A 27,700-nucleotide genomic window follows, 5' to 3' on the forward strand; every position below is an offset into this window, starting at 1 on the left:
TACATATATCTATATAGATGTGTGTGTATGTGTATGTATGTATGTATATATATATAGCATATTTTATGTATATTGATTATTATATGGCTGTTAAAATGAAATAACAGTATGCAGTTACAAATCAAAATACTTTATTTAAGAAGAATAAAGTAGTGGATGGACATCACACCTGAAAGTAGTAGACCACAGTCCAGTTTTCTAAAAGATGAAAGTGCATTATATGCATCAGTCTGCGTTCAGTGCATCTAAATCCAGCAAAAATACACTGCAATTAAAGAGCCGGAACGATGGGAATCAATGCGAAACGCTCTTAAGGTTTGGGAAGAGGTGAAACAAATTCATCAAATAATGTTTGGTAAGTGGTTTCGTTCTGCGGGCGGCAATTTATCATCGTTACTGGGCGAATCAGGAGGGAAGGGAATCAAGGTAATTGGGGTGGAACGCTGACAAGACTGGCTTTAAAAACACCTCGAACCCACAGACTGTGTTATTCCCTCCTGACGGCAGGAAACTTTGCTCCTGTGCTGGATTTGCTTTGCTCGAGAATAAATTCAATCTTACTTTCCAAGTAAATGTTTTGGTAGTGCAGGGACAAGCTTCAAAAAGTCGACCAGCTACTCCAATTACAGGTGTGTGTGAAATCATAAATGACATCAGATTCGTATCGCAGATGTTTCTCAATGAGATTTAGTAAAGAACAAATCAAACTTTTGTTGTTTCTCCTAATAAAAACACCCCAGTAATCTCGTGTTTTGAAACACTTTGAAGTCTGCAATCAAAGGTTGCTCATTTCTCATCGGATTCAAGTTTAAATCATGTCCATTTTATGGCTCTAAATAATGTATATATGCTGTATGAAAACTTACTATTGATAGTTTTAGAAGAAACATCTAATACAAGCGTGATACGAGACCTATGTTCGGACCTAACAACAACTTACGCATCCCAGCATAAACATTCCTGATAAATAATTTGTTATTAAAGCATCTGTGTTTACAAAACACTGTTAATGCATGTGTGATCTTAGAAAATATTAGTCAGGCATTTAAGTTAGTTCCTGTTTTTGTCATTCTGATGTCATTCACTTGTTTTGGCAATGTGTCCACAAATAGAAATGTTCATCCAATCTCATTTTGGCCTAAGTGACTTTTCTTTCTGTTTTAAAGATGTTGTCTTTTGACTACTCAAAAGAGAATATAGAAAATATAACTTAATTTGTTTCTTGGTAGCTAAATTTTACATACATGAACATAAATTTACTGGTCTAAACCTATTTTCTTTATTTATCGATCTGAAGTCGCGCTTCAAGTTTGAATCAAATGATTTGCAATTAGTGCTCAGAAGTCCCATTTTGAATAAAAAGATTTGTTTTACGCACTCCAATTTGATTTGAATCAAATGATTTGTGATTAGACTCTGAATTTCTGATCTGAATCAAATGATTCACTATTCACACTCAGAAGTCACATTTTGAATAAAAAGATTCTTTTTACGTCCTGATTTGAATCAAATGATTCCCGATTGGACTCCGAAGTCCTGGTTTAAACCAAATGATTCATGATTTGCGCTCCGTAGTCCCGTTTTGAATAACATTTTTTTTTTACTATAAGCTATTCCCAAATTGAATCAAATGATTCATGACACACGCTCCTTAGTCCCGATCTGAATCAACTTGCTCCGAAGTCATGATCTGACTTAAATGATTCTCGATATGCGGTTTAGGTTCTGATCTGAATCAAAAGATTTGCAAAATTGCTCTGAAGTCCTGATCTAAACCAAATGATTTGCGATATACATGCTTTGAAGTCCCGACCTGATCAAATAATTTGCGCTCAGAAATCACGTTTTAAATAAAAAGATGTGCTCCAAATCCCGACTTGAATCAAATGATTCACAATATGTGCACCGAAGTCCCGATCTGAATCAAACGATTTGTGATTCGCACTTAGTCCTGATTTGACTCTGATTTCTGACTCAAATGATTCTCGGTATGCGCTCCAAGTCTTGATCTGAATCAAAAGATTTGCCCAATCCCAATCTAGAGTCCCAATCTAAAAAGTCCCAATCTAAACCAAATGATTTGCGATAGACATTGGTTTGAAGTCCCGACCTGAATCAAACGATTCGCGATTCACACTCCAAAGTCCTGATTTGAATCAAATGATTTGAGATATGCGATCCGAAGTCCAGATATGCCCTGAAGCCCCGTTTGAATAAAAAGATTTGCTATGTGCACTCCAAGTCCCGATCTGAATCAAATGATTCGCGATGGGATTCCAAAGTCTCGATCTATAACAAAATGATTCGCGATTTGCACTTCAAAGTCCCGATCTAAACCAAATGATTCGCAAGATGTGCGCTCTATTCTGACCTGAATCAAATGAAACATGATTCAGTCTCTGAAGTCCTGGTTTGAATCAAATGATTTGCGATATGTGATCCAAGTCCTGATCTGAATTGAACAATTCACAATACCTCATGAAGCCCTGTTTTGAAGAACAAGATTCTCTATATGCACTCCAAGTCACGATTTGAATCAAATGATTCACGATACACACACCGAAGTCCTGATCTGCGATTCGCGCCTTAGTCCTGATTTGAATCAAATGATTCGCGATCTGACTCCCAAGTCCCGATCTAAACCAAATGATTTGCAAGATACGTGCTCTATTCCGACCTGAATCAAACAAAACACGATTCACACTCAAATTTGAATCAAATGATTTAAGATATGCGATCTGACGTCCAGATCTGAATCAAACGATTCGCATTACGCCCTGAAGCCCCATTTTGAATAAAAAGATTTGCTATATGCGCTCAAAGTCCCGATCTGAATCAAATGATTCACGACTGGATTCCAAAGTCCCGATCTAAACCAAATTTGCAATACCTCACGAAGCCCTGTTTTAAAGAAAAAGATTTGCTATATGCACTCCAAGTCCTGATCTGAATCAAACGATTTGCGATTCGCTCCAAAGCCCTGTTTTGAAGACAAAAATATATAAATAAACTTTTTCTGTATAAATAAACTTCCCTTTCCTTTCTATACATGCTCCAATTCCCGATTTAAATCAAATGATTTGCGATATGCGGCCCAAAGTCTGATCTGAATCAAATGATTCGTGATATACTCCAAAGCCCCGTTTTGAATGGAAAGATTCGAAAACGATTCTGACACTTCATGAAGCAGTGTTTTGAAACGTATTCGTCAGTACAAGAGAGAGCTTGCCTTATTTGTGTGTTATCGAGCATGTAAATGAGCTCTTTGCTTCAGGGTGAATGTTTGCAGTAACAGTTTATTTGCCTTTAGATTTTTTATTCTTAGATATTTATATTTTGTGGGAGTAAATAAAAGATTTTTGTATAAAATACCATTTTAGTTTTTATACTTCAAAAATTGTTTGAAAATTCAGTGAAAATTGTTATACACTAAATTTATTTCAGTGTAGTCAAATAATTTAGAATAGTCAAACAGATTTTTACTTGTTAATATTAAATGGAGACAAGCACTGATGAGAAACACCGGTATGCAGAGGGAATGTTTATGAAGCACTTCTTATGTTAAGGACAAGTCACAAATATCTTAGAGAGAAAGAAGAGAAAGGCACTATACCATACAAGCAGATGAAACGGCAAACAAGCAAAAAAGAGACTAGAACTCACAGTATAAAATATAAAGACAGTAGCTCATGAGAACCAACAAAACAGACTTATTTTATTCCCAAATGCATGAAGAGAAGCTTTCTATATAACATACATTTATTAGAAAGAGAAAACAGACTGAAAACAGCTTTCATTCCAGTGAAAATGCTTTGATGAAGATGAAAGTCTGAGAAGAAACTTATGATCCAGCCACACCATAGATGTAGATGTGATCGTCATCATCAAACTTGATGACGGATGGTTTTGCCTGAACCTGCTGTATGATGGTGTCCATCTTCAGCATGCCGTCCTTATTTAGACACTCCACCTGCTTCTCAAGCAGCATGGGCACTTCACCGGGCTCTCTGATCTCTGATGAATCATCTGCGTTTAATAATGAACATTCAGGCATCTTAGTCCTGCAGCATCAAAGATATGAGCTCAATATTTTTTGTAGAACTCATCATTTGATTTAAAAAGGGGAAAAAGTTACAATCTCTCATACTGACTCTTAAAAAATAAGGTTCCTGAAGTATTAGAATGATTTCTGAAGGATCATGTGACACTGAAGTCTGGAGTAATGATGCTGAAAATTCAGCTTTGATCACAGAAATAAATTACATTTTACAAGGTATTCACATAGAAAATAGTTATTTTAAATGCTAATAATATTTCACTTTTTTCGGGTAAAAAAATCCTGTATGTATAACAAGATTTTTTAATCACAAGAACATTTGATCTTCAAACAGCTGACACAAAGTCATCAGATATGAGTCACAGGTCTTTCAATATTTCAGATGCTTATCAGTAGATGTTAGATGTGGAAATGTGACCTCTCATATATAATGTGAGACAGATTTAGAGGACGGCCTATCACTCATCTTTAATAAAGCTACTAAAATTGAAGGTCCTCTCTTGAAGTGTTTTAACCTTCTACTGAGCTCCTGCTGTTTGACTGACTCATGTTGTGTTTGTGTTTGTCCTGTAGGGGCCGCTGTGAAAACAGCATGCTGGAATACTACAGACACAGCGCAGCTCCAAACAACATCAAGTCAAGGAATAAAGAGCCTGATCTGAAATCAGATGGCCTTCAGACACAAAAAGCAATCAGCATCTGACAGGAAGAAACATGAGCTGTTCACAGATCAGTGAGTGCATCCCTTTATTGGCACAAACAGATTAACACTGCATCCCTATTTACACACTTATACTGTCCTGAAGGTGTTCACTGTGGTGTATTAAGACAAGCAACAGCAGTCTATATAGACAGAAGAAAATTCAAACATGAGCCAGATGTTTTCTGCTACATCTGTGGGAAAACTACACATTTTTTTTGCGAAAAAAGTTCATTTAAATAAGTGTAGAATTCTTTGATATTAAATGTACTACATGAATATGTTTTTGTAAGTTAAATGATCTATTTTAAACTTTTAATATTTTCATTAAACTTGTATAATGAAGAGCTTTTATTAATATTTCTGTGGTCAAATGATTTGTGATACGCGGCCCCAAGTCCCAGTCTGAATCAAATGATTCATGCTCAGAAGTCACGTTTTAAAAAAAAAAGATTCGCTATACATGCTCCAAATCCAGACTTGAATCAAATGATTCGTGATGTACGATTCAAAGTCCCGATCTGAATCAATGATTCGTGATACGCCCGAAGCCCCGTTTTGAATAAAAAAAGATTCGCTATATGCGCTCCAAGTCCCAGTTTGAATCAAATGATTCGCGATATGCGACTCGAAGTCCTGATTTGAATCAAACGATTCACGATACACCCCGAAGCCACGTTTTGTACAAAAAGATTTGCTATATGCGCTCCAGGTTAGATTTGAATCAAATGATTCGCAATTTGTTGTGTAAAATAATTATTTAAATGTGCTGCCTTTAATTGCCAGTGTTATTTTAGTATGATTGAGAGACTGTTTATTTATAGTTTCATTAATGTTTTAAATCAGTGTTTATTTTTATCATTTCTGTTTTTATTTTAATTTTTATTAGAGTTTCAATAATTATAAGAGTTTTATAAGAGTTTTATAAGAGTTTCAATAATTTTGTTGTTTTTGTCATTATTAAAAAAATATTTTTAAATATAGAATTATAGTTTTTATACATTTTATTTCAGTTTTAGTTATTTTAGAATAAGTTAAGCTAAATGAAAATAATACATTTTATCTTTTTTTCAGTTATTCTTTATTTTATTTCAGTTAACACATTTTTTATGGTTTAAGTTTCAGTTTGAATTAACTATAATATAGCCCTGATAACTGCACAAGATCTTGATTACCATTTTAGTTTGATTCATTGTCCAGCCTTGTTTATTATTTTTGACTTTATTAATTTATTTATTAATTATTAGTGGTTAGTGGACTCATTCTCATTCTAGAGAGCTTCTTTGTTGAGCTGAAATGTGTTTATGCATTGCAAATTGCATTGATTAAATGCAAAGAAATAGTGAGATGAAGTAAAATCATTGCATTATAATTAACAAAAATGAACAGTAAGCAGTAAAAATCACTTTTTTGAATGTAGACAAGCTCAAAGCTGACAGACACAGAGCAGCACTAAACGGCATAAAGCTCGTTTGATTTCACAGGGTCTTTAAAGTGATTTGCGAGTGATTATCGAGGCTTCATGATGGTGTTAGACAGATAATCTGGGTTCAGTCTCTGCCACCGCAAGAAAGAGCAAAACAACAGATTGTTGTTTACCGCCAGAATCCACTCAGTGACCATGGCAACCTCATTCCCGCCAAACAGCTGACCCAATGCAGAGGTCAAATGGCTGGCGCTGCATTACATCACCGTGGAATTTTCAATCTTCCCCACGACCGACGGATTCCGCCGTGCCGAAACGGAACAAGGAACTCGTTTTGATACCTGTTCTGGAGATTTGTTTTCCACGGTAATGAAAAAAAAGCCCAGATAATGGAATAGCTTAATATATATTGATTTTATAATGTTGTGGAAAGGTTGTTTGCTAATAAGAACCGAATTGGTTTCTTTCTCTGCGTCTGGCCTCCGCCAGGCAATCAGAAATAGCCATGTGGATCTGTGGAGAAATGTAGCCTTCTCGCGCTCACGTACACACGCGCAATTTATCTCGGAGCAAATGGAAAAGCACTGAGAGAGAAAATAATTTCATCACGCCGTCCTCAGTGGTTCCGAGATGAGGAATTCTGTGAATTCATCAGGGGTGAAATATTATCACAGTTTAACGGCGGCGCATGAGATGATTCACTGTACAAGCCAACACGCTTAAACAACAGATGGACCTAAAACAGAGACGGAGGATATAGATAGACATGAAGTTTTAAGAGATGTGTGTTTAAGATATAAGTCTGTGAAACAGATGGCTTTTTCAGTTTTTAAAGTTGTGTGAAACTTAAGTAGCGATCGATATTTTCTTCACCTTTCAGAATCTGCAAATTATTATTTTACCAAAATAAGAGGGATCATACAAAATGCATGTTAGTTTTTATTTAGTAGGGACCGAATCAAGAATCGTTTGGTTCATATTGGGACTTTAAATCGCATAACCAACCAAAAACTATGTGTTTGTAAGAAACAGATCCATCATTAAGGTGTTTTTCACCTCAAATGTTTGCTTCCAGCTAAAAAAAACTTTTCACAAAAGTCCATAATCTGTAATATTACTTTCTTCAGTGAAAAAGTCATCTTATCTGAATCAGGAAAGGAATTTGCACAGATCACTATTTACAAGTCAAAACAGCTCTGGAGGAAGAGTTATTATAGATTATGGATAGTTTGGCCAGAAGCAATGGTTTAAAGTTAAAAATGTTTTAATGATGTATTTGTTTTTTACAAATGGGCAGGTTATGATTTTACAAAATGTTAATCGATTGACTGGAGTGGTGTGGATTACTTGTGGTTTATTGTGATGTTTTTATCATCTGTTTGGACTCTCATTCTGACGGCACCCATTCACATCCATTGGTGAGCAAGTGATGTAATGCTGCGTTTCTCCAAATCTGATGAAGAAACAAATTCATCTCCACCTTGAATGGCCTGAGGGTGAGTAAATCTTTAGCCAGTTTTCATTTTGGTGTTCCTTTAGGTGTTAAACATCCCCCTTTTATACTCCTTCGCATCTTCGTTTCATGTTCAGTTTTGTCCCGCAATTAAACGTTTATCCCCACAGATATGTAATTTGTGTTTGCGCGGCACACCTGCTGTAATTAAGAGTCGCCGACGAACACCTATGATTTAATGTGTCAGCTCAAACGGGACTGGTGCGGCCCTTAACGACTTCAAACCAGACTTCACACACTGCTCTCATTTACATATTAATGACATTTTCATGCTACGTTTCACTTTACGCAGTGTCACTAACCGCGGAGAGACAGTGGAAGAGAAAAGAAGAAAAGGCCGACGCATAATAACAAGCTGTAAAACGGCGAAGGTAGCTGTGAACAAAATCATAATTGCACGCCGGTGAATTGCGCGGCCCCCCGAGCGCCTGTTGAGCTGTGAATGTACTGCAGATGTAGACGAGCAATAAAAACAATAACACAAGAATAGTGCGAACCGGCGCTAACGGTCGCAGATAAACGTGAGAAGTGACTAGCATGTGCTTTAAATATGAATGAGGGGCCGTTGGCGTGTTTCTGATAACAGTAATCCGCAAAACACAGTGTTTCCTGCTGTGTGATAAAGAAACTAATTCAAGGGAGGAAAAAGAAGTGAAAGTGCTGAATATAAAGCAGACAACAAATAACTCGACATGTCGACTAGTATACTTCACTTGCATTATTCCTAAAGTGTTAAAGCTTTCCATGGTTTACTATGGTCTTTTTTATTACTTTATATACTTTGCTTAATGAATTACCCATCCAGAACCTGTTGAAGAACAATACTTTTACAGCATTTATTAATCTTAATGTTAAATTCATCATTTACTAACGCAATATTAAAATCACAAGTTGTGTTTGTTAACATGATTTAATGCACTGTGAATTAATGTGAACAAACAATGAATGATGGATTTTTATTAGCTAACATGAACAAAGATGAATGAATAATGTAATAACTGTATTGTTCATTGTTTGTTAATGTTAGTTAATACATTAACTAATGTTAATGAATGACACCTTATTGTAAAGAATTACTGATAAGTCATATGTGCTACTGGTGGCTGCCCTTTAATTAAGTAATAAATTATGGCAGATTTTCCAATTAACAGCTTGTGAAGTCATTTTTGTTGATGTAGTATGCATATTATATTTTAGTAGTATTTATATAATATTTATAATGGTTTAAATTTTAAAAAGTTTTGAAAGTTTTAAAAGCTAGAAGTTTTCAGTTTGAAGTAGTTTTAAAGAATAGATAGAGCAAGTTACTAACATGCTACTAGCATGTTTCTAGCATGATTAGCAAGTTACTAGCATGTTGTTAGTATGATTCTAACATGACTAGCAAGATACTAGCATGATTAGCATATTACTAGCATGCTGTTAGCATGATTAGCAAGTTACTAGCATATTGCTAGCATAATGATCCTAGCATGATTAACATGTTATTAGCTTGTTAGCATGAATTTAGCATGATAGACAAGTTACTAGCATGTTTCTAGCATGATTAGCATATTACTAACATGTTGTTAGCATTATTAGCAAGTTACTAGCATTTTGTCAGTGTGATTCTATAGCAAGTTATTGCATGATTAGCATGTTACTAGCACGTCACTAACATGTTTCTAGCATGATTAGCATGTTGCTAGCATGTTTCTAGCATGATTAGCAAGCTGCTAACATGTTTTTAGCATGATTAGCAAGTTACTAGCATGTTGTTAGTATGATTCTAACATGACTAGCAAGTTACTAGCATGATTAGCATATTACTAGCATCTTGTTAACATGATTAGCAAGTTACTAGCATGTTAGCATTATTCTTGCATGATTAGCAAGTTCCTAACATTTTGTCAGTGTGATTCTAACATGTATAGCAAGTTACTAGCATGTTTCTAGCATGATTAACATGTTGCTAGCATGTTTCTAGCATGATTAGCAAGTTACTAGCATGTTGTTAGTATGATTCTAACATGACTAGCAAATTACTAGCATGATTAGCATATTACTAGCATGTTGTTAACATGATTAGCAAGTTACTAGCATGTTGTTAGTATGATTCTAACATGACTAGCAAATTACTAGCATGATTAGCATATTACTAGCATGCTGTTATCATGATTAGCAAGTTACTAGCATATTGCTAGCATAATGATCCTAGCATGATTAACATGTTACTAGCTTGTTAGCATGAATTTAGCACGATAAGCAAGTTACTTACTTAGCATATTACTAGCATGTTGTTAGCATGATTAGCAAGTTACTAGCATTTTGTCAGTGATTCTAACATGTTTAGCAAGTTACTAGTATGTTTCTAGCATGATTAGCATGCTACTAGCAAGTTACTAACATGTTTCTAGCATGATTAACGTTGCTAGCATGTTTCTAGCATGATTAGCATGTTACTGGCCTGTTAGCATGAATTTAGCATGATAAGCAAGTTACTAACATGTTTCTAGCATGATTAGCATATTACTAGCATGTTGTTAGCATGATTAGCAAGTTACTAGCATTTTGTCTGATTCTAACATGTATAGCAAGTTAATAGTATGTTTCTAGCATGATTAGCATGCTACTAGCAAGTTACTAACATGTTTTTAGCATGATTAGCATGTTTCTAGCATGATTAGCAAGTTACTAGCATTTTGTCAGTGATTGTATAGCAAGTTACTAGTATGTTTCTAGCATGATTAACATGTTACTAGCAAGTTACTAACATGTTTCTAGCATGATTAGCATGTTGCTAGCATGTTTCTAGCATGATTAGCCAGTTGTTAGCATGTTGCTAGCATGTTGTTAACATGATCAGCATGTTGCTAGCATGTTTTTAGCATGATTAAGTTGTTGGCATGTTTCTAGCATGATTAGCAAGTTGATAGCATGATTCTGGTTGCTAGGCATAGATAGATAGATGAGTTTGAATAAGTTTAAATGGATTAGAAATACAGTACATAGAAGGGAAGTTTGATTGAATCTCAAGGGATTCTGGGAGTTTTGACAGTTGGAGTTTAAATAGTGTTGCTCATTTGAACATTTCGTCAATGTAAGTCTATGGGATTTTTTCCAGTTTTAATTGTCATTTTTAGGAAAATCGTAAGTCCGATCAGTTAGAAAAGATATGGCACACTCAAGTCACATCAGTTTGAAGATCTGGGCTGAGTTTGGAGTTTGTAGAGTTAAAACTCTAGGAGGAGTTAGTGTCGACAGATGTAGTCTCAGAAGAAGAAGAAGAAGTTTAATAATAAGAAATATTTTATTTAATTTCAGTTCACATTTATTTAATTTTAAGTTACAGTAATGTTTTTAATGGTTTTAGTTATGAGCTTTATGCACCAAATCATGTTTTATTTTTATATTGCATTACTATTACAATAGATAATAGTTCATACTAATGAGCTCCTAACACTGCATGCTTTTTTTATTAATTTATAAATACATAACTGTATAATACAAATACAAAGTTATAAGAACATAAAACGGAGTCAAGAATCGCTATCATTATTGCTTAAGTTTTCCAAGTGATCAAACTTGTTATTTTTGCTGTCAGGCTCCAAGGGTCACGCCAGTAATCCGGTATATGAACATCCGATAAGACTTCCACTGGAAATTCAATTAAAAATCCGACAAGCGCAGCAGCGCGATGAAGAGTCAGGTCGCGCTTATCAGGTTTGACACAGTCAAATGCAAAATCGCTTACTTTTCTGAACTTAAGAATTACCGTTGTGGCTCTCCTGACCCGTCACGTGACTTTGACATCAGGATTGATGTGCCAGTGGAGAAGAAATCACTACCAAATCACTTTAAATTAAACAGATTTCACATTACAATCATATACCTGATTACCTGCATGTCCCTTGGAGCCTACCAACAAAAATCGCAAGATTTAATAAATGCATTAAGACCAAAATGGCTTCTAAAAAAGTACAAATAATGCACCACACATAAATATTGGGATTGCATTCTCATAAGAAAACATGCAGTGCTACTTTTCTAAAGGTATCTTCATGATTCCGCTCACCTCTTAAAAATGCTGTCTGGATAGGCCAGTTTTGAAACCTGGTCTCTGTCTGTTGTTTTCCCTCGGTCTGTCTGATCTAAATCACTTTTGTTCATCAACGTTCCAGCGGTAGCAGGATGCCCCGTCTAATAAAGAGAAGAGATTGAAAATTGGGAGGTTAATGAAATTTTTCTAAAGTGTCTGTCTGGCTGTTTAAAGGCAGATTAAATCGCCACGCCATAATTAGAGTGAATTGACCTGTGAAATGACGGCGTCTCTCCTCGGTTAAGTATTGATAAATAGGTTGGAGAGATTGGCAGATCAGGTAAATCAGCATGTGGTTGTGAGAGAGAGACTCTGATTAATGTCTGCTCTGACCTGCATCAATTCAAACGCTCAAAGTTTTCACTAAGTTTTGCTTTTCTTGAGCTGTTACTCTGAGAAAATTGTAAAGCAAAAAGCCATGGAATGGAGCAGTTTATTAAATCTTTTAACAAAATATCTAATGTGTTTTTTGTTTAGTGTCATATTTGATCCATTAGGCTTTAATGGCTCATATAGTCTGAGAATATGCAGGAAAAACCAGCTCAGTTTTATTCTGTTTTAATTCTGATGCTTGTGATGTAAATCAATGAGACCTTTATATCAACATAGCAGATACTGACATAAAATGATCTAAATATCAGTGGTGGCTCTGTACCTCCAATAATGTGTCATAGTAAGATGAGATTGAAATGATCCAAACATATAATGCAATGCAATGATGATTGAGAGATGAACAAATAATGATGATCAGTTTTGAGACTCACTGATTTTTCTGCAAAATGATTCATGGAGAATCAAGTAAAGCCAAGTTGCTTCAGTCCAGTAAGTGTTTATCTGGAAATATTACTAAAGTTATTCTGACATTTAGTTGAGAAAAATCAAACAATTTCTGATTAAAGGAGAAGTCCACTTCCAGAACAACAATTTACAAATAATTTCCTCACCCCCTTGTCATCCAAGATGTTCATGTCTTTCTTTCTTCAGTCGTAAAGAAATTGTTTTTTGAGGAAAACATTTCAGCATTTTTCTCCATATAATGGACTGATATGGTGCCCCGAGTTTGAACTTCCAAAATGCAGTTTAAATGCGGCTTCAAACAATCCCAAATCCCAGCTGAGAAAGAATGGTCTTATCTAGCAAAACGATTGGTTATTTTCATAAAAATAATACAATTTATATACTTTTTAATGTCAAACACTCGTCTTGTCTTACTCTGCCTGAACTCTGTTTTGTTCCTGGTTCATGACAGTTAGGGTATGTCGAAAAACTCTCATCTCATGTTCTCCCTCAACTTCAAAATCGCCCTATATCGCTGTTTTACCTTTTTTGTTAAAGACGTCATCGGATGCAAAGTTCACTTTTTCATGTTGTTTGAACATTAATGTGTGTTGGCAGTGTATGTACACATCTACCCTTTAATGATAAAAAAAATCCATGTAGTGGTTTTTAATAAATCTGTAAAAATAATATCCCCTTTTTCAAATCGAGCTGTTCTCAGATGTGTCACCCACGGAGGCTGCTCCCATGATAGTTGATTGACATGAGCGTTTTACCTCAGATCAGCTGTAACAGTCCGACCTCCATTGTTTTGATGCCGGATCAGGGATGTAAGTTAGACAAGAATATCTCGATTGAGGTGTTGTGTTGCTGGATGTAATAATGAACATAGTTGTCGTCATTTACTCCCAACATCTGAGCCGCTGAAGATGCAGTAGATTACATTTGTTTGTGAAGGGAATGCGGCTCCCGATCTACATATATGTGTCTATGTTCGCGCAAATCATTCGTGATCCAGCTTCACTTACAGCAGAAGTGAGTATAAGTTTTTTTTTTAATGAATCTCTGCAATCACCTTTCCTAATAACGTGCTAATTAGCAAGTTTAATGGCTAAACACGGCTAAATGTGGCTAAAGTAAACAGGCTTGTCACTCCACAGAGAGAAGAGAGGGGCGGGGCGATCAGGGCTCATTAACATTTAAAGCAACCTCGACCAGATCAGGATGATTTTTGCAGAGCTGATTTTGGCAAGGTAAAAAGGGTGTTGTTTGACACAAACATTGAGGATTTTTAATCAAAGTATATTATAGACTTTTCATTAAGACCCTAAAGAATCATATCAACTTGTGGAAAATGGGCATCCGATAACCCCTTTAAGGGTGTTTGATTTTCTTTGCATGTTCACTTTGCAAAGACTGGGTCGGTACTTCTGCAGTGATGTAGGATGATTTTGAAATGATTTTTAAAGTTGAGGGAGAAAATACGATTGGAGTTTTTTGACATAACTGTCTTGAGTCAGAATACACAGAGATCAGGGAAAGCAAGACAAGACAAGCATTTGAGATTAAAAAGTATTTAAACTGTATTTTTTAATAAAATAAAACCGATCGTTTCACTAGATAAGACCCTTCTTCCTCGGCTGGGATTGTTTACATCCGCATTTGGGATTGTTTGAAGCTGCATTTAAACTGCATTTTGGAAGTTCAAACTCAGGGCACCATATCCGTCCATTATATGGAGAAAAATGCTGAAATGTTTTCCTCAAAAAAGCATCATTTCTTTGCAGCTGAAGAAAGAAAGACATGAACTTCTTGGATGACAAGGGGGTGAGTACATTATATGTGAATCTTTGTTTTGGAAGTGGACTTCTCCATTAAGTTTAAGTTTTTCAAGTTTAAGTTTTCCATCTAATATTTCTGTACGTAATAGTTCTGTTTTTATTAACAATAACAGCACTGTTCCCAGTGCCCTTGCGGTGACCTCACTACTGCGCAGTGCCTGCAGTAGTTGCAGATTGTGAGGCGGGGCGATTGGAACGAGCCCCTTTGAGCTGCTCTGTCTGTGGGGTTTGTGTTTTCGTGCTGTGCGGAGGCTAATTGGCTCCGCCCCCTGAGCAGATGTTAACACCGCACCCCCTCTGACCTCTCACACCTGTTTCAATTAGACGCCGTCACCTCGTTCCCGCGCCCGCCGAGCTGAGACTGACACACACACACACACACACACAAACACACACGCCCTCAGTCATGTAGTTCAGAAGCATTCAGCCATATACCCTTCTAATAACTCAAAATGTCAATCAATGTTAGAGAGTTACACTCACAAAACATCAATTCATGAGATGAATTGAAGAGGTTTCCAGTATTCCAAAATATTTCCAAATGCAAAGTTTCTATGGTTATCACAAGCCAAACATATGCAACATTAAAATTTTGAGTGTGTGTGTATATATATATATATATATATATATAGGTAGAAAGATAGATAGCGATATACACTGCCGTTCAAATGTTTAGGATCAGTAAAAAACAGTAATATTGTGAAATATTATTGCAATTTAAAATTGTGTTTTTCTATTTTAATATACTTTAAATTAAAATTTATTCCTGTGATCAAAGCTGAATTTTCAGCATCATTACCCACAGTCTTTAGTGTCACATGATCCTTCAGCGACACGAGATGAATACAACTTTAATGAATAAAACATTAAAAAGAACAGCATTTATTTAAAATAGAAATTTTTGTAACAATATACACTATTGTTTAAAGTTTGGGGTCAGTACATTTTTTCTTTCTTTCTTCCTTTGAAAGAAATTAATAATTTTATTTAGCAAGGATGTGTGAAATCGATCAAAAGTGATAGTAAAGACTTAAATTGTAAAGTATATGAAAATAAAAAACAGTTATTTTAAATTGAAATAATATTTCATAATATTATATTTTTCAGTATTTTTGTACAATTAAAAATTAAAAATATTAAAAATCATACTGATCCCAAACTTTTGAATATCAGCGTATACATAAAATTGTATATAAAATTTTATAAAGATATATATAAAAGATGAAATTTTGAAAAAAAAATTGAAATTTTTGGATTTGTTTTTGTTTTTTGTTTTGTTTTGTTTTGTTTTTTTTCTTTGTTTCTGTCTTTCTCTTGTTATTGAAGAAAAATGTTTGTAATATTGTTTATACAACATATGTTTTGCTTCACATTATAACTGAAAATAAAACTATAAAAAATGATATATATAAAAGATAACATTTAAAAGTAACATTGATTATGTATGTATGTATGTATGTGTATATATATATATATATATATATATGTACATAAAATTTGATATAAACATTTTAAAAGATGTATATATATAAAAGATAACATTTAAAAGTAACATTAATTATGTATATATATATATATATATATATATATATATATATATACGTACATAAAATTTGATATAAACATTTTAAAAGATGTATATATATAAAAGATAACATTTAAAAGTAACATTGATTTATGTATATATATATATATATATATATATATATATAAGGGTTTTATATATATAACAAATATTTAAAACCACATGTAAACTTTATATTTTTCAGTTAATCGTTAATTTTAGCTATTATCACATTTAATTTAATACAATTTGAAAGTATAAATAAAATTTAAGGATAAAGGTAAATAAAGTATATAATAAATATAAAAATAAAAAATTATTTACATACATATATACATACATACATATATATATATTTGTTTGTTTTTTATCACATCTGACCATTTAGATCAATTTCACTTATTTTTTCTTTAAATGCAATGCTGAATCTGAATAAAGACCTAATAATCTCATTTCCACTCACATCAATCTAAATATGTCATGTGTTCTGAGTAGGGCCCATTATAACACCCAAACCCAGTGTGATTCACCGCCTCCATCAGTCTTCAGCACCATTCACTCCAGCTTCTCTCTGTTAGTGTGAGACGTTTGTGTCTCATATTCAGTTTTACAGTGTAAAGTCATTACTCTCTGAGTGTCTCTGCTGAGAGCTTCTGCTTGTTTCCCCTTATCTGCGCCGCTTCACCAGAAACACCCGCACGTCCGCCGGCTTCATCACGTGTCCGCGCGCTTTCATTGAACACGTAGTTAGACGTGTATTCATTACTAAAGAGAGAGCACGAAAACTGCCCTTGTAGGCCGAGATATTAACATATGGTGATTTGCAAGCTGGTAAACAACATAAAAATCATGTTTTTTGCTCATGAGCATCTTTATTGTCAAGGACGCAGCATGCGAGACTCTTTAAGGTAAGTTTTCCAGGGTCAAACCTGCCACAGATTCACAGAATCACATCTGAAAATGTTGCTATAGTAACCATTCATTTGGACGGGCTAAAACAGGAGGTGACATGCAAATATCGCTCTCTGCCTCCCTCCCGCTCGCCTTTATCAGTCCTCGTCTTGCTCCTGATCTCTCGTTTCTGCATCAGTCGGGTGGATGTAGGTTGAAAGCATAAAGCCTGGTGTTGTCTGACAGCCATGTGTGATGTAAAGGTCTCTGGCATCATTTTTTATTGCACATATATTCATTATGTATGATATAATTCACAGATTTTCAAATATAGATGGTTTTTTCACTAAAATAAAGGGTTTCAGTCAGTTTCTACACAATGTCAGGTTTCTTGTGAAGCAAAGCAATCATACAGTGTAAAAAAATGATTATTTTTAAAGTTTAAATTAAAATACTGAATAATGTTTTATAAGAAAATACTATTTCAGTCATTCTGCATCAAAATTTCACATTTAATTCAAATGAAACTCAATAGCAATTTCTGACTAAAAATCCTGTTTATTAAACATGCCACTGTACCTTTAAGACTTGACCTCTCTGGGTCAGATATGTTAATGAGCTCATGGTTGTGATGTCATACAATGATTTCTGAGTCGTTTTTGCTCTTTTTAGTTCCTTTAAATGCTCTTGCTTATTAAAAGTTTGGCATTTGCATCATTACTGAAGTCTTGATTAATATGCACGCTATCCGTTACTGTGGAAACAATAACGTAAATCTGCATATTAAACGATTAACTTCACCGCGAACCAAGGAAAATGAACGTCATGTGGTTTGAGGAGCAAATTAAATGCATATGCACAACTTGCATTTGCATATTCATGTGTGCACATACATATTCATGTCGCACATTTGACTTGATACTTGTCAAGAGCATGTTTACAGCTTATATTTCACCCCAAATCAAATAAAAGAAATAAAAAATTATATTTTGCTTACAGAAATGGATAATAATGGTTATTTTTTGTAGCATGTTTTCATAGCAAATCTATATATTATATATAGCATATGGCATAAAAACATGACATATATATACATAATTATATATATAATTGGTGATATATATATATATATACATATATATAATAACAATAATAATAATCATAATAATAATAATAATGAAAATAATAAATATTAATTTGGTATCATTGTGATAGTATAGGTTTTAGTAATATTTTTACTAATATTTTATTTTAAAAATCTGGTTTGATATTCATTTAAAAGTATTTATATGTTTGTGTAGTTCTTTTGTCATTTTGATAAAAATGATTTCTGAATAATAAAATTATTTCTTAATCTATTATATATTTTATATATATATATATATAAAATTTCGGTTAAAGTTTTTGTAATTTGTGTACTTTTGTCAGTTTTCTTAGTTTTTATATCAAAATATAAATATATATCATTATTTATTATATGTGTGTGTGTATCTAATTGTACTTTAGTTATATATTTGCATATTTAATTAATAATTAAATTAATTTAATTAATTCTCTCTCTCTCTCTCTCTCTCTCTCTCTATATATACATAGAATTAGATATATTTGTAATTTTCAGTTTTTTTTTTCAAATATATATATAAATGATAATACAGTTCTACATTTTTTCTACATTTAATTATATATATTTTGAAACTGTTTTTATATTTTAGAAGTTTTAGTAATTTTGTTGCATTCTTTTGTCATTTTTCTTAGTTAAAAAATGTATATACTTTATATATTTAATTATATACATTTTGACTTTTTAAAAATATTTTCTTATAGTATTTTAACTACAATTAAAATACTATACAATTAGGCACGTACATTTATGCAACATAAAACTATGAAATAAAACATAAAAACATAAAATATATATATATATATATATATATATATAAATTATAGATATATATTGTAATATATATTTTAAAAAGCTAAGAAAAATGACAACAGCACATCAAATTACTAAAACTTTAACTACAATTAAAATACTGATGTGCTGTTGTCATTTTTCTTATCTTTTTAAAATATATATTACAATATATATCTATAATTTATATATATATATATATATATATATATATATATATTTATGTTTTTATGTTTTATTTCATAGTTTTATGTTGCATAAATGTACGTGCCTAATTGTCATATACATATCTCCTCAAATTATGATGCATTTTCTTTATGCAGCATAACTTTATGCATTTTCTTTATCTAATTTATGATTTTGTAGTGTCCTGGACATCTACTGTACAAATATCATCCATCAGAATAACATAATTTAATCAGAATTTGAAAGGCATTGGTAGCAGTTTCCAGTTGAATGAAATACGTCTGCGATGGCAGCAGAAAAGTAAGATAATATTCTCAAACGCAGCCCTGATCCGCCCTTCAGTACGGATTCATGACAGGATGAATATTCCACACGGGTCGGCCGGCGAGCAGGCGGAAAATCACCTGTTCGTGCTGGATTTATGAGTGTTGTCTCGATCGTGCCTCTGTCTTGTCAAGTCTCACAACAGCCAGTCATCCGTGACACGCAAAACAGGCCGGACAGCAGCGGTCAGACCTGAGAGCGAGAGAGATGAGAGAGACAGATGCACAAATGAGGCCTTTCAATCACTGCAGCAGCTCTGCATTATTTAAACATACGGTAAATATTAATCTGCCTACAGACCCACAGACCAGAAACATGCAACCTGAATGCCTGGACAACATATTACACACAAAAACAACATTCAGTTTGCAATACATTTACTTGTGTTGCATTATACATTATTTTCAGACACAATACAGTTTTAGTAATTTTGTTGTATAATTTTGTCATTTTTCTTATTTTTTGATATGCATATATAGCTTTCTTTAATTCTATATTAAATATATTAGGGTTATTTTAACAGGGTTCATTTAGTTAAGTTAGTATCACTGAGATACTATTGTAGTTTTTTAATAATATTTTAAGTTAGTTTTTATTTTTAGATTTTGTTTTTATTTTAATTTTAAAGTTATAAAGTTTGTTTTGTACTTTTGCCGGTTTTCTTCTTTTCTTTTTCTTCTTCTTCTTCTTCTTTTTTTTTTTTTTTTTTTAGATTTGTCTAGTTTTATTTTATATAAAAATATATTAGCATTAATTGAATAGGGTTATTTCAGTTTATGTTAATATCACTCAGGTACTATTATATTTTGTATTATTAATATTTTGAGTTAGTTTTTATTTTTGATTTTCTGTTTTCATTTTAATTTTAAAATGATAAAGTTTGTTGTGTGCTTTTGTCATTTTTCTTTTTTTTAAGATTTGTCTAGTTTGAATTTATATAAACCTATATTAGGTTTAATTTAATAGGGTTATTTCAGTTACTAGGTTACTTTAGTATCACTAAGATACTATAATAGTTTTTTTTAATTAATATTTTGAGTTAGTTTTTATTTTTAGATTTTCTTTTTTTATTTTAATGTTAAAGTTATAAAGTTTGTTGTGTACTTTTGCCATTTTTCTTTCTTTTTTTTTACATTTGTCTAGTATTAATTTATATAAAAATATATTAGGATTAATTTAATAGGGTTGTTTCAGTCATTTTATTATCACTGAGATAATATAATTTTTTTATTAATATTTTAAGTTTTTATTTTTAGATTTTCTGTTTTTATTTTAATTTTAAAGTTATAAACTGCTGTGTACTTTTGCCTTTTTTCTTCTTTTAGATTTATCTAGTTTTAATTTATATACAACATATTAGGATTAATTTAACAGGGTTATTTCAGTTACTAGGTTATTTATACTATTATAGTTTTATTATTAATATTTTGAGTTAGTTTTTATTTTTAGATTTTCTGTTTTCATTTTAATTTTAAAATGATGAAGTTTGCTGTGTACTTTTGCCGTTTTTCTTCTTTTTTAAAATGATCTAGTTTCATTAATTTATACAAATATATATTATCATTAATTTAACAGGGTTATTTCAGTTATTAGGTCATTTCAGTATCACTAAGATACTATTATAGTTTTTATTAATATTTTGAATTTGTTTTTTTTTGTTTTTTGTTTTTTTTTAAATATGTTTTCTGTTTTCATATTAATTTTAGTTAAGGTTTTAGTAATTTTTTTAGTAATTTAGTAATTTTGAGTGCTTTTGTAATTTTTCTTCGTTTTTAATTATCTTTATAGTGTTCAGTATTTTTTTTTATTATATTTTATAAATTATATATACATAATTTTTTTTTTTTTTACAAGTAAAGTTTATTTTATTTCAAGTAAATAAATAAGTAAATAAATGTACTAAACTATAAATTAACCAAACATCATTTACTGAACTAAATATGCAAAATAATAATATAATGTGAAAATGTCTAAAACATTTATCTATTGTTACATATTGCATACTGTTTCATAACAAAAATATTACGCAGTGTGCTAAAGAAGTGTGCTAGCATTCCTATCTTGTGTGAATAAAGCTATAGGGAAATGTAGCTGTGTTGCTGTGCAATCTCTGATGTGTGAATAATTAAAGCTGTCTGCTTACTTGCTTATCTCGTAAAGAAACAGATAAAAACCTGCAGCAAGGTGTGCATAAGCCAAACAGCACAAGACACAATGACAGAAATACTGCTATAGATTGGTGCAAGAGTGATAGAGGGTAAAAACATGGATATTCAAAAGACTTTTTGGCTACTGCTTATCAAAACTCTTTCAACACAGTAATCAAACGGACTTTGTTTACCTTCTTAATACGTGTTTCCGGTCTCATTGTGAACCATGAGTTATTTAATTGTGGAACCCAATACTATTATAATCGTTACAGGCACTATCTGTCCGTGTTGTCTATGTAGTGTGCAGTGTTAGTGCGTCTCCACCGCTGCAGGTGTCGCTGTTGAGTGACGTCACCCCGGCGACAGGCGCCGGTTAATCCCGCGAAGAACAGAAATCAAGTTTGTTCGTAAGCGTGTTGTGCTCGTACACTTTTATACGCAAATCTGTATTTTTAAGCATTAAACCACAAAGAAATCATCATGGATGTGGGAGAGCTGCTGAATTATCAGGTAACGTTACTGATGCGCTTGTGTCTCTCCGTGAGCTTTGTTTGGATGAATTTATTAGTGGTTGATGTGTTCTGCTGCTAATGTCAATATTATCTTAAACTTAAGTGATTTAATGCAGAAATAAACAGCTTTTGAATTGTTACAAGTGGTTTGGGTGTGTATAAGGTTGTTGTAAGAAGCTACAAGTGCTAATTAATCATTTATTGAACTAGTACACACGCATGCGGGATGTTGAGTGTTTGTTTATGTTTAAACAATCACTTATTCAGTTCATTTGTTATTTAGGGTATTAAATTAAGTGTTTATTTTATCTGGGTTTTGTATAGCTTCAGTCGTGCCTTCTTGAACTACAGTAGAAGTACTGTGGTGGTACCATAGTACTGAGATGTATTAGCTGGGTCTTTGATATATCATGGTACTGAATACTTACCGTATACACTGTGTGCAGAATTATTAGGCATGTTGATATTCTGATCGTATTTTTTTTTCCAAACACATTTTACCAATTCTAAACCACATCAGTCTTAATAACTACTGTTAATTTTGTATTTAATCATTTATATGTGATATATAACTGTCCGTGAAGGCTGGAAGTGAAAAACTCCTTATATTCAGGTGTGCATAATTATTAGGCCTGTTTTCTTTTACAGATAAAATGAGCCAAAAAAGATATTTAACCCAGACTGAAAAGTCTAAATTATTAAATGCCCATGAGAAGAATGCAATACTAATGCATTACAAGAATTTGCAAAGTTAAAGCTTGACCATTGGACAGAGAAATGCTTGTTGAGTCTGCATGGTCAGAAAAAACAGGTGGAGAAGAAAAGATGCATGTTAACTGCAAAAGAATTAGGAATTAAGGTGAAGAATTAGATAAGTTGAGTTGAGAGTGACTCTTGAAGGACAAGCATCACATCCTCTTGTACCTCTGATTCAAGAATTTATCTTCCAAAATCTGGCAGTACATTTTGGGAGTTCATGTTTAGTCTCCTATCCTGAAAAGTCTGACTTGCAGAGATGGACTAAAATGAACTCCCAAAACTTACTTCCAGATTTTGGAAGATAAGTTCTTGAATCAGAGGTGCAAGAGGATGTGATGCTTGTCCTTCAAGAGTCACTCTCAACTTATCTGTCTATAAAGCCTATAAAAAAAAAAATTAAAAAAAAAACTGTTTTCATGTATTTCACAACACGTCAGCTTGTTATTCTTATTAAGTCAGGGGCATTTTTTAGCATTTTTTTACCAAGCAAAGTCTCTGAGAACCTGACACATTGCACTTCTGAAGACTCCAGGTAGGTTGCAGTTCTGGAAAATGGTGGCGCTGGAGACTAAACGGTTCCTGATGGTGTCACACCTAATTCTTTACCTTAATTCCTAATTCTTTTGCAGTTAACATGCATCTTTTCTTCTCCACCTGTTTTTTCTGACCACGCAGACTCAAGCATTTCTCTGTCCAATGGTCAAGCCTTAACGTTGCAAATTCTTGTAATGCATTAGTATTGCATTCTTCTCATGGGCATTTAATAATTTGGACTTTTCAGTCTGGGTTTAATATCTTTTTTGGCTCATTTTATCTGTAAAAGAAAACATGCCTAATAATTATGCACACCTGAATATAAGGAGTTTTTCACTTCCAGCCTTCACGGACAGTTATATATCACTTACAAATGATTAAATACAAAATTAATAGCAGTTATTAAGAATGTTGTGGTTTGGAATTGGTAAAATGTGTTTGGAAAAAAAATATGACCAGATTATCAACATGCCTAATAATTCTGCACACAGTGTATTTAGGTTTTTCAATTTTGTAAACTGGCAGCTAAATAACATTTTCTGTAGATGTTTCTTGAAACAGAGTGTCTAAGGTTTATTAGGATTTTAGTCTAATAATTTTAGGATTTTAGTTTGACATGTGTTCATTACATTTATATTTATTAGTTGATCAGATGATTTTTATCCAAAACAAAGAAAAAAACATAAAATATTATATCAGTCTGATTATGCCAATAATAAAAGTGTTACTAAAAAATAATTTTATTTATAATAATAAATCATAAAATATTGGTTATTTGTGACCGCAAAAACAGTCATAAAGGTCATACACATCATCTGAAAGCTGAATAAATAAGGATAAGATAGGATATGACAACTATTTGAAAATTTGGAATCTGAGGGTGCAAAAAATTCTAAATATTGAGAAAATCACCTTTAAAGTTGTTCAAATTAAGTTCTTAGCAATGCATATTACTAATCAAAAATTAAGTTTTGATGTATTTATGATAGGAAGTTTACAAAATATCTTCATGGGACATCATCTTTATTTAATATCCTAATGATTTTTGGCATAAAAGAAAAATTTAGCATTTTGACCCATACAGTGTATTGTTGGCTATTGCTACAAATATACCCGTGCAACTTATGAATGGTTTCGTGGTCCAGGCTCAGATTTAATTTGCATTAGGTAAGATCAACAATTATGACAGTGTATTTTTTTTAAACATTAATAAGAAGGTTTTCTAGTCATAGTGGCAAATCATCTTTTTTATGTTATCTAGCTATTATGGATTTGCATTGAGTTGTGAGTGTTGATGTCTTTGATGCAGATGTGTGCGATCCCTGTTGTATGAATCTGAGAATAGTCTGTCACGGTCAGATGGACCGTCTGAATCCGTCTCAGCTTCACAGTCATCTGAAATCTTCTCTTTTTAGCCTGACCGAGGTGCCAAGAGACCCAGAGATCAAGACAGCCATGAGGAGTCCAGAAGCAAACAGAAGACGGCGGGCCGAGACACCGGACGGGTGCTGGTGAGATCAGAGCCGGACAGTGAGGAGCAGACAGGAGAAGATGGGGAGAAGATCCTGGAGAGACTGATGGATCAGGATGGAGAAGATCCAGAGGTGAGACGTGACCTCATATGGGGTTATTTTATATGCAACAAGGAGGTTAAAGTTCCCTTGACTGGTAAACACAAATGTACTCTCTGGATAGGTGAATAATACACTACTGGTAGACTGTTTTATGCCAGTATAATTGTATTTAATAAAAATCAATTGAATAATATTTAATACATTTAATAATATCAGCAATTAGGTTTTAGTCAAATTAAGTTTTATTTCATGCTCTTTACAATGCAAAAAAAAAAAGTTTCAAAACAGCTTTTGTCAAGATAATGCAGTAATAATAATGTCGTAAAATCTATAAGGTCCTTATTTAGCAATTCAATTAAAAAACAGTTATGCTGTACTATATTTGTGTGTGATTAACACATATGTAATTTATACTGTTTAACTTTTTTTTAACACATATTTGTGTTATATAACCAGTATTTGTTTTGTGTAATTACAAAAACATTTAGATTTATTGTTCAGTATTTGTGTTTTTTTCTTTTAGTCTTGTGCCAATATTAATATTAATGTAAATAAATAAATAAATAAATAATAATAATAATAAATTTGACCAATAACAGTTTGTTTGCTAATATATTAGTGTTGTCAAAAATATCGATATTTCGATAAATATCGATACTGAAATATCTGAACGGTACCAATACTAATTTCCCGAAGTATTGATATACCGATACTAGCCCAGCTGTCACTTTCATTTCCCTCCAAAGGCGCGTTGACAAACACCACACGTGACCGCAGTGTCTGTCTCGTCTCATTGGCTCTGGTTAAAAGGGGCCGTTCACATATCGCGCCTAAAAACGCGTGGAAAATGCTGGCGCACCAATTTCTCCTTCTTTCCAAAGCGCTCTGTAGCTTGTTCTTCTGTGGCGTCTGCCGTTGCTAAGCAACCATGACCCGCACTCTCAATGAAGACGCAGAAGTTTCAAAGGACAAACGGATTTATAGCACTAAAATCTGAGCTCTAATCAGAGCACTAAGCTCTGTTGCTACATTTAATGTAAATCAACTTGCCTATTTAATTTATTAATTAAAGTAATAAATTATTACTTAAATTCTGCAATTTGTCTTGATGTCGATCCAGCGAGCAACTGAGCATTGTTTTCGCGTGTGATGCACGCACGTTTGGATGCGTGGATCAGTGATTATCTGTGAATCCGGCATTAAAATCTGTTCATCAGATAATTTTAATGTATTAACCAGCATTTATGAACGATGAGCAATGCATTAAGTTACAGTATATTTTGATCTTTGATAACGGTAGGTAATAAAAAGACAACGGATCATGTTAGCTCTGGTCCAATGAAAAAAATATTAACAGATAGAACTTTGGATTTTAATTAGTTCATGTATTAGTAAATGTTAGTTTAAATTAACTTTTAACTAAGATTAATAAATGTTTTGGAAGTATTTTTCACTGTTTATTCATGTTAACTAATGTTAACAAATATCTATTACCGTTAGCTTAAGTTCTAAGATTAGTTAGATAGTTCAGTTCATTTTAAAAGTGTGGTCTAAAAACAAAACAAAACAAAAAAGTTTATTAAAGTTTGGCACCAGAAAGAAGATAAGACTCAACCTGCAACAAAAACAACACGCTCACAACCTACACTACAAGCTGTATTTGAACAGCAAAGAAAGTATGACGCAAACTCAAATGAAGCGAAGAAGCTGAACAGGGCTGTAGCAGTGTAGCACCTCAAAACATTTTTGTTCATGTAAAATATACCTCATTGTCACGTTCTAGATTTGTTATATTTATCTTTAAATGAAAAAAAAAGTACCCCCTTAATATTGTGGCAGTTTTCGTGGTATCGAAAATGGTATCGAATATCGATATTTTTCAAGGTATCGTATCGAAGTTAGAAATTCCAGTATCGTGACAACACTATAATATATATTTGCAGGGTAACCTGGTTTTAAACACAAAATACAGTTTTTCATATTTTATGACTTATAACCAATAATTCTAAATAATTTAGATGTATTTTTAATAATATTAATAATAATAACATATTAACCAATTCGATTGCTAATATTGTAAATGTTTGTTTAACCTGTTTTTAAACACAAAGTTTTCATATTTTCTGATTTATAATCAAATAATTAAATAAATAATCAAATAATTGTGTAATTATAAATTAATTAGTTTTAATTTTTATTAACTTATTTTGGCACCAGTAATAGTAAAATATTTAATATTTATTACCACCATTAGTCTGTTTTAACCAGTACATATTTTTATTATATGAATGTGGTGTTATTGCCAATATTAAAAATTTGCACTGTTTTGCATAGGTTTTATAAATACCAATTACACTAGAGCTTCATCAAAACATTTAAATGTGCTGTAAAAAATGTGCATAACTGTCAACAGTAGTGCACCTTTAGGTGTATAAAATAGTATATTGACCTTGAAAAAAGGAGGTCTTATGTAATTCAGAGGCACACTGGTCTCTACATGTGTGACCTTTGACATTCTGTCCTGCTGTGTGTTACTAGGGCGAGCCTGTGGATGAGAGCACAGTGAAGAAAATGATCCTGACCTTTGAGAAGAGATCTTACAAAAACCAGGAGCTGAGGATCAAGTTTCCTGACAACCCTGAGAAGTGAGTCTAACTCCATTTAAACTGTTTTTAAGTCCCACCATTCATTTTAAAAATGAAATGAGATTCAGACAGAGACATGTGACCTCACTTCTGTTGTTGGCAGGTTCATGGAGGCGGAGCTTGACCTGAATGACATCATCCAGGAGATGCACGTCATTGCAACTATTCCAGAGCTCTATCACCTGCTGGTGGAGCTGAACGCCGTTCACTCTCTGCTCGGCCTCCTCAGCCACGACAACACTGATATCCTTCAGAAA

The 27,700-nt window shown here is 32.9% G+C and overlaps 1 protein-coding gene and 1 long non-coding RNA gene across 2 annotated transcripts in view; one reads left to right on the forward strand and one right to left on the reverse strand.

Moving 5' to 3' along the window:
* Positions 1–3,802: 3,802 nt before the first annotated feature.
* On the reverse strand, positions 3,803–21,759 carry LOC127155265 (uncharacterized). Its single transcript, XR_007825566.1, has 4 exons — positions 21,611–21,759; positions 19,350–19,461; positions 11,751–11,875; positions 3,803–4,026 (listed from the first exon to the last, which is right to left on the reverse strand). It is a non-coding gene; the product is annotated as an uncharacterized LOC127155265 (long non-coding RNA).
* A 28-nt stretch (positions 21,760–21,787) lies between these two features.
* ctnnbl1 (catenin, beta like 1) overlaps positions 21,788–27,700 on the forward strand; it is a 59,952-nt gene continuing 54,039 nt past the window's right edge. Inside the window, exons 1-4 of the mRNA XM_051097383.1 lie at positions 21,788–21,929; positions 24,640–24,828; positions 27,337–27,443; positions 27,547–27,686. Coding sequence (XP_050953340.1) covers positions 21,900–21,929; positions 24,640–24,828; positions 27,337–27,443; positions 27,547–27,686 — 466 coding nt within the window. The 5' untranslated portion in view covers positions 21,788–21,899. The remainder of the gene's footprint in view (positions 21,930–24,639; positions 24,829–27,336; positions 27,444–27,546; positions 27,687–27,700) is intronic.

The sequence above is a fragment of the Labeo rohita genome, chromosome 23 (assembly GCF_022985175.1).
Source record: "Labeo rohita strain BAU-BD-2019 chromosome 23, IGBB_LRoh.1.0, whole genome shotgun sequence".
In the NCBI taxonomy this organism is placed as follows: Eukaryota; Metazoa; Chordata; class Actinopteri; order Cypriniformes; family Cyprinidae; genus Labeo; species Labeo rohita.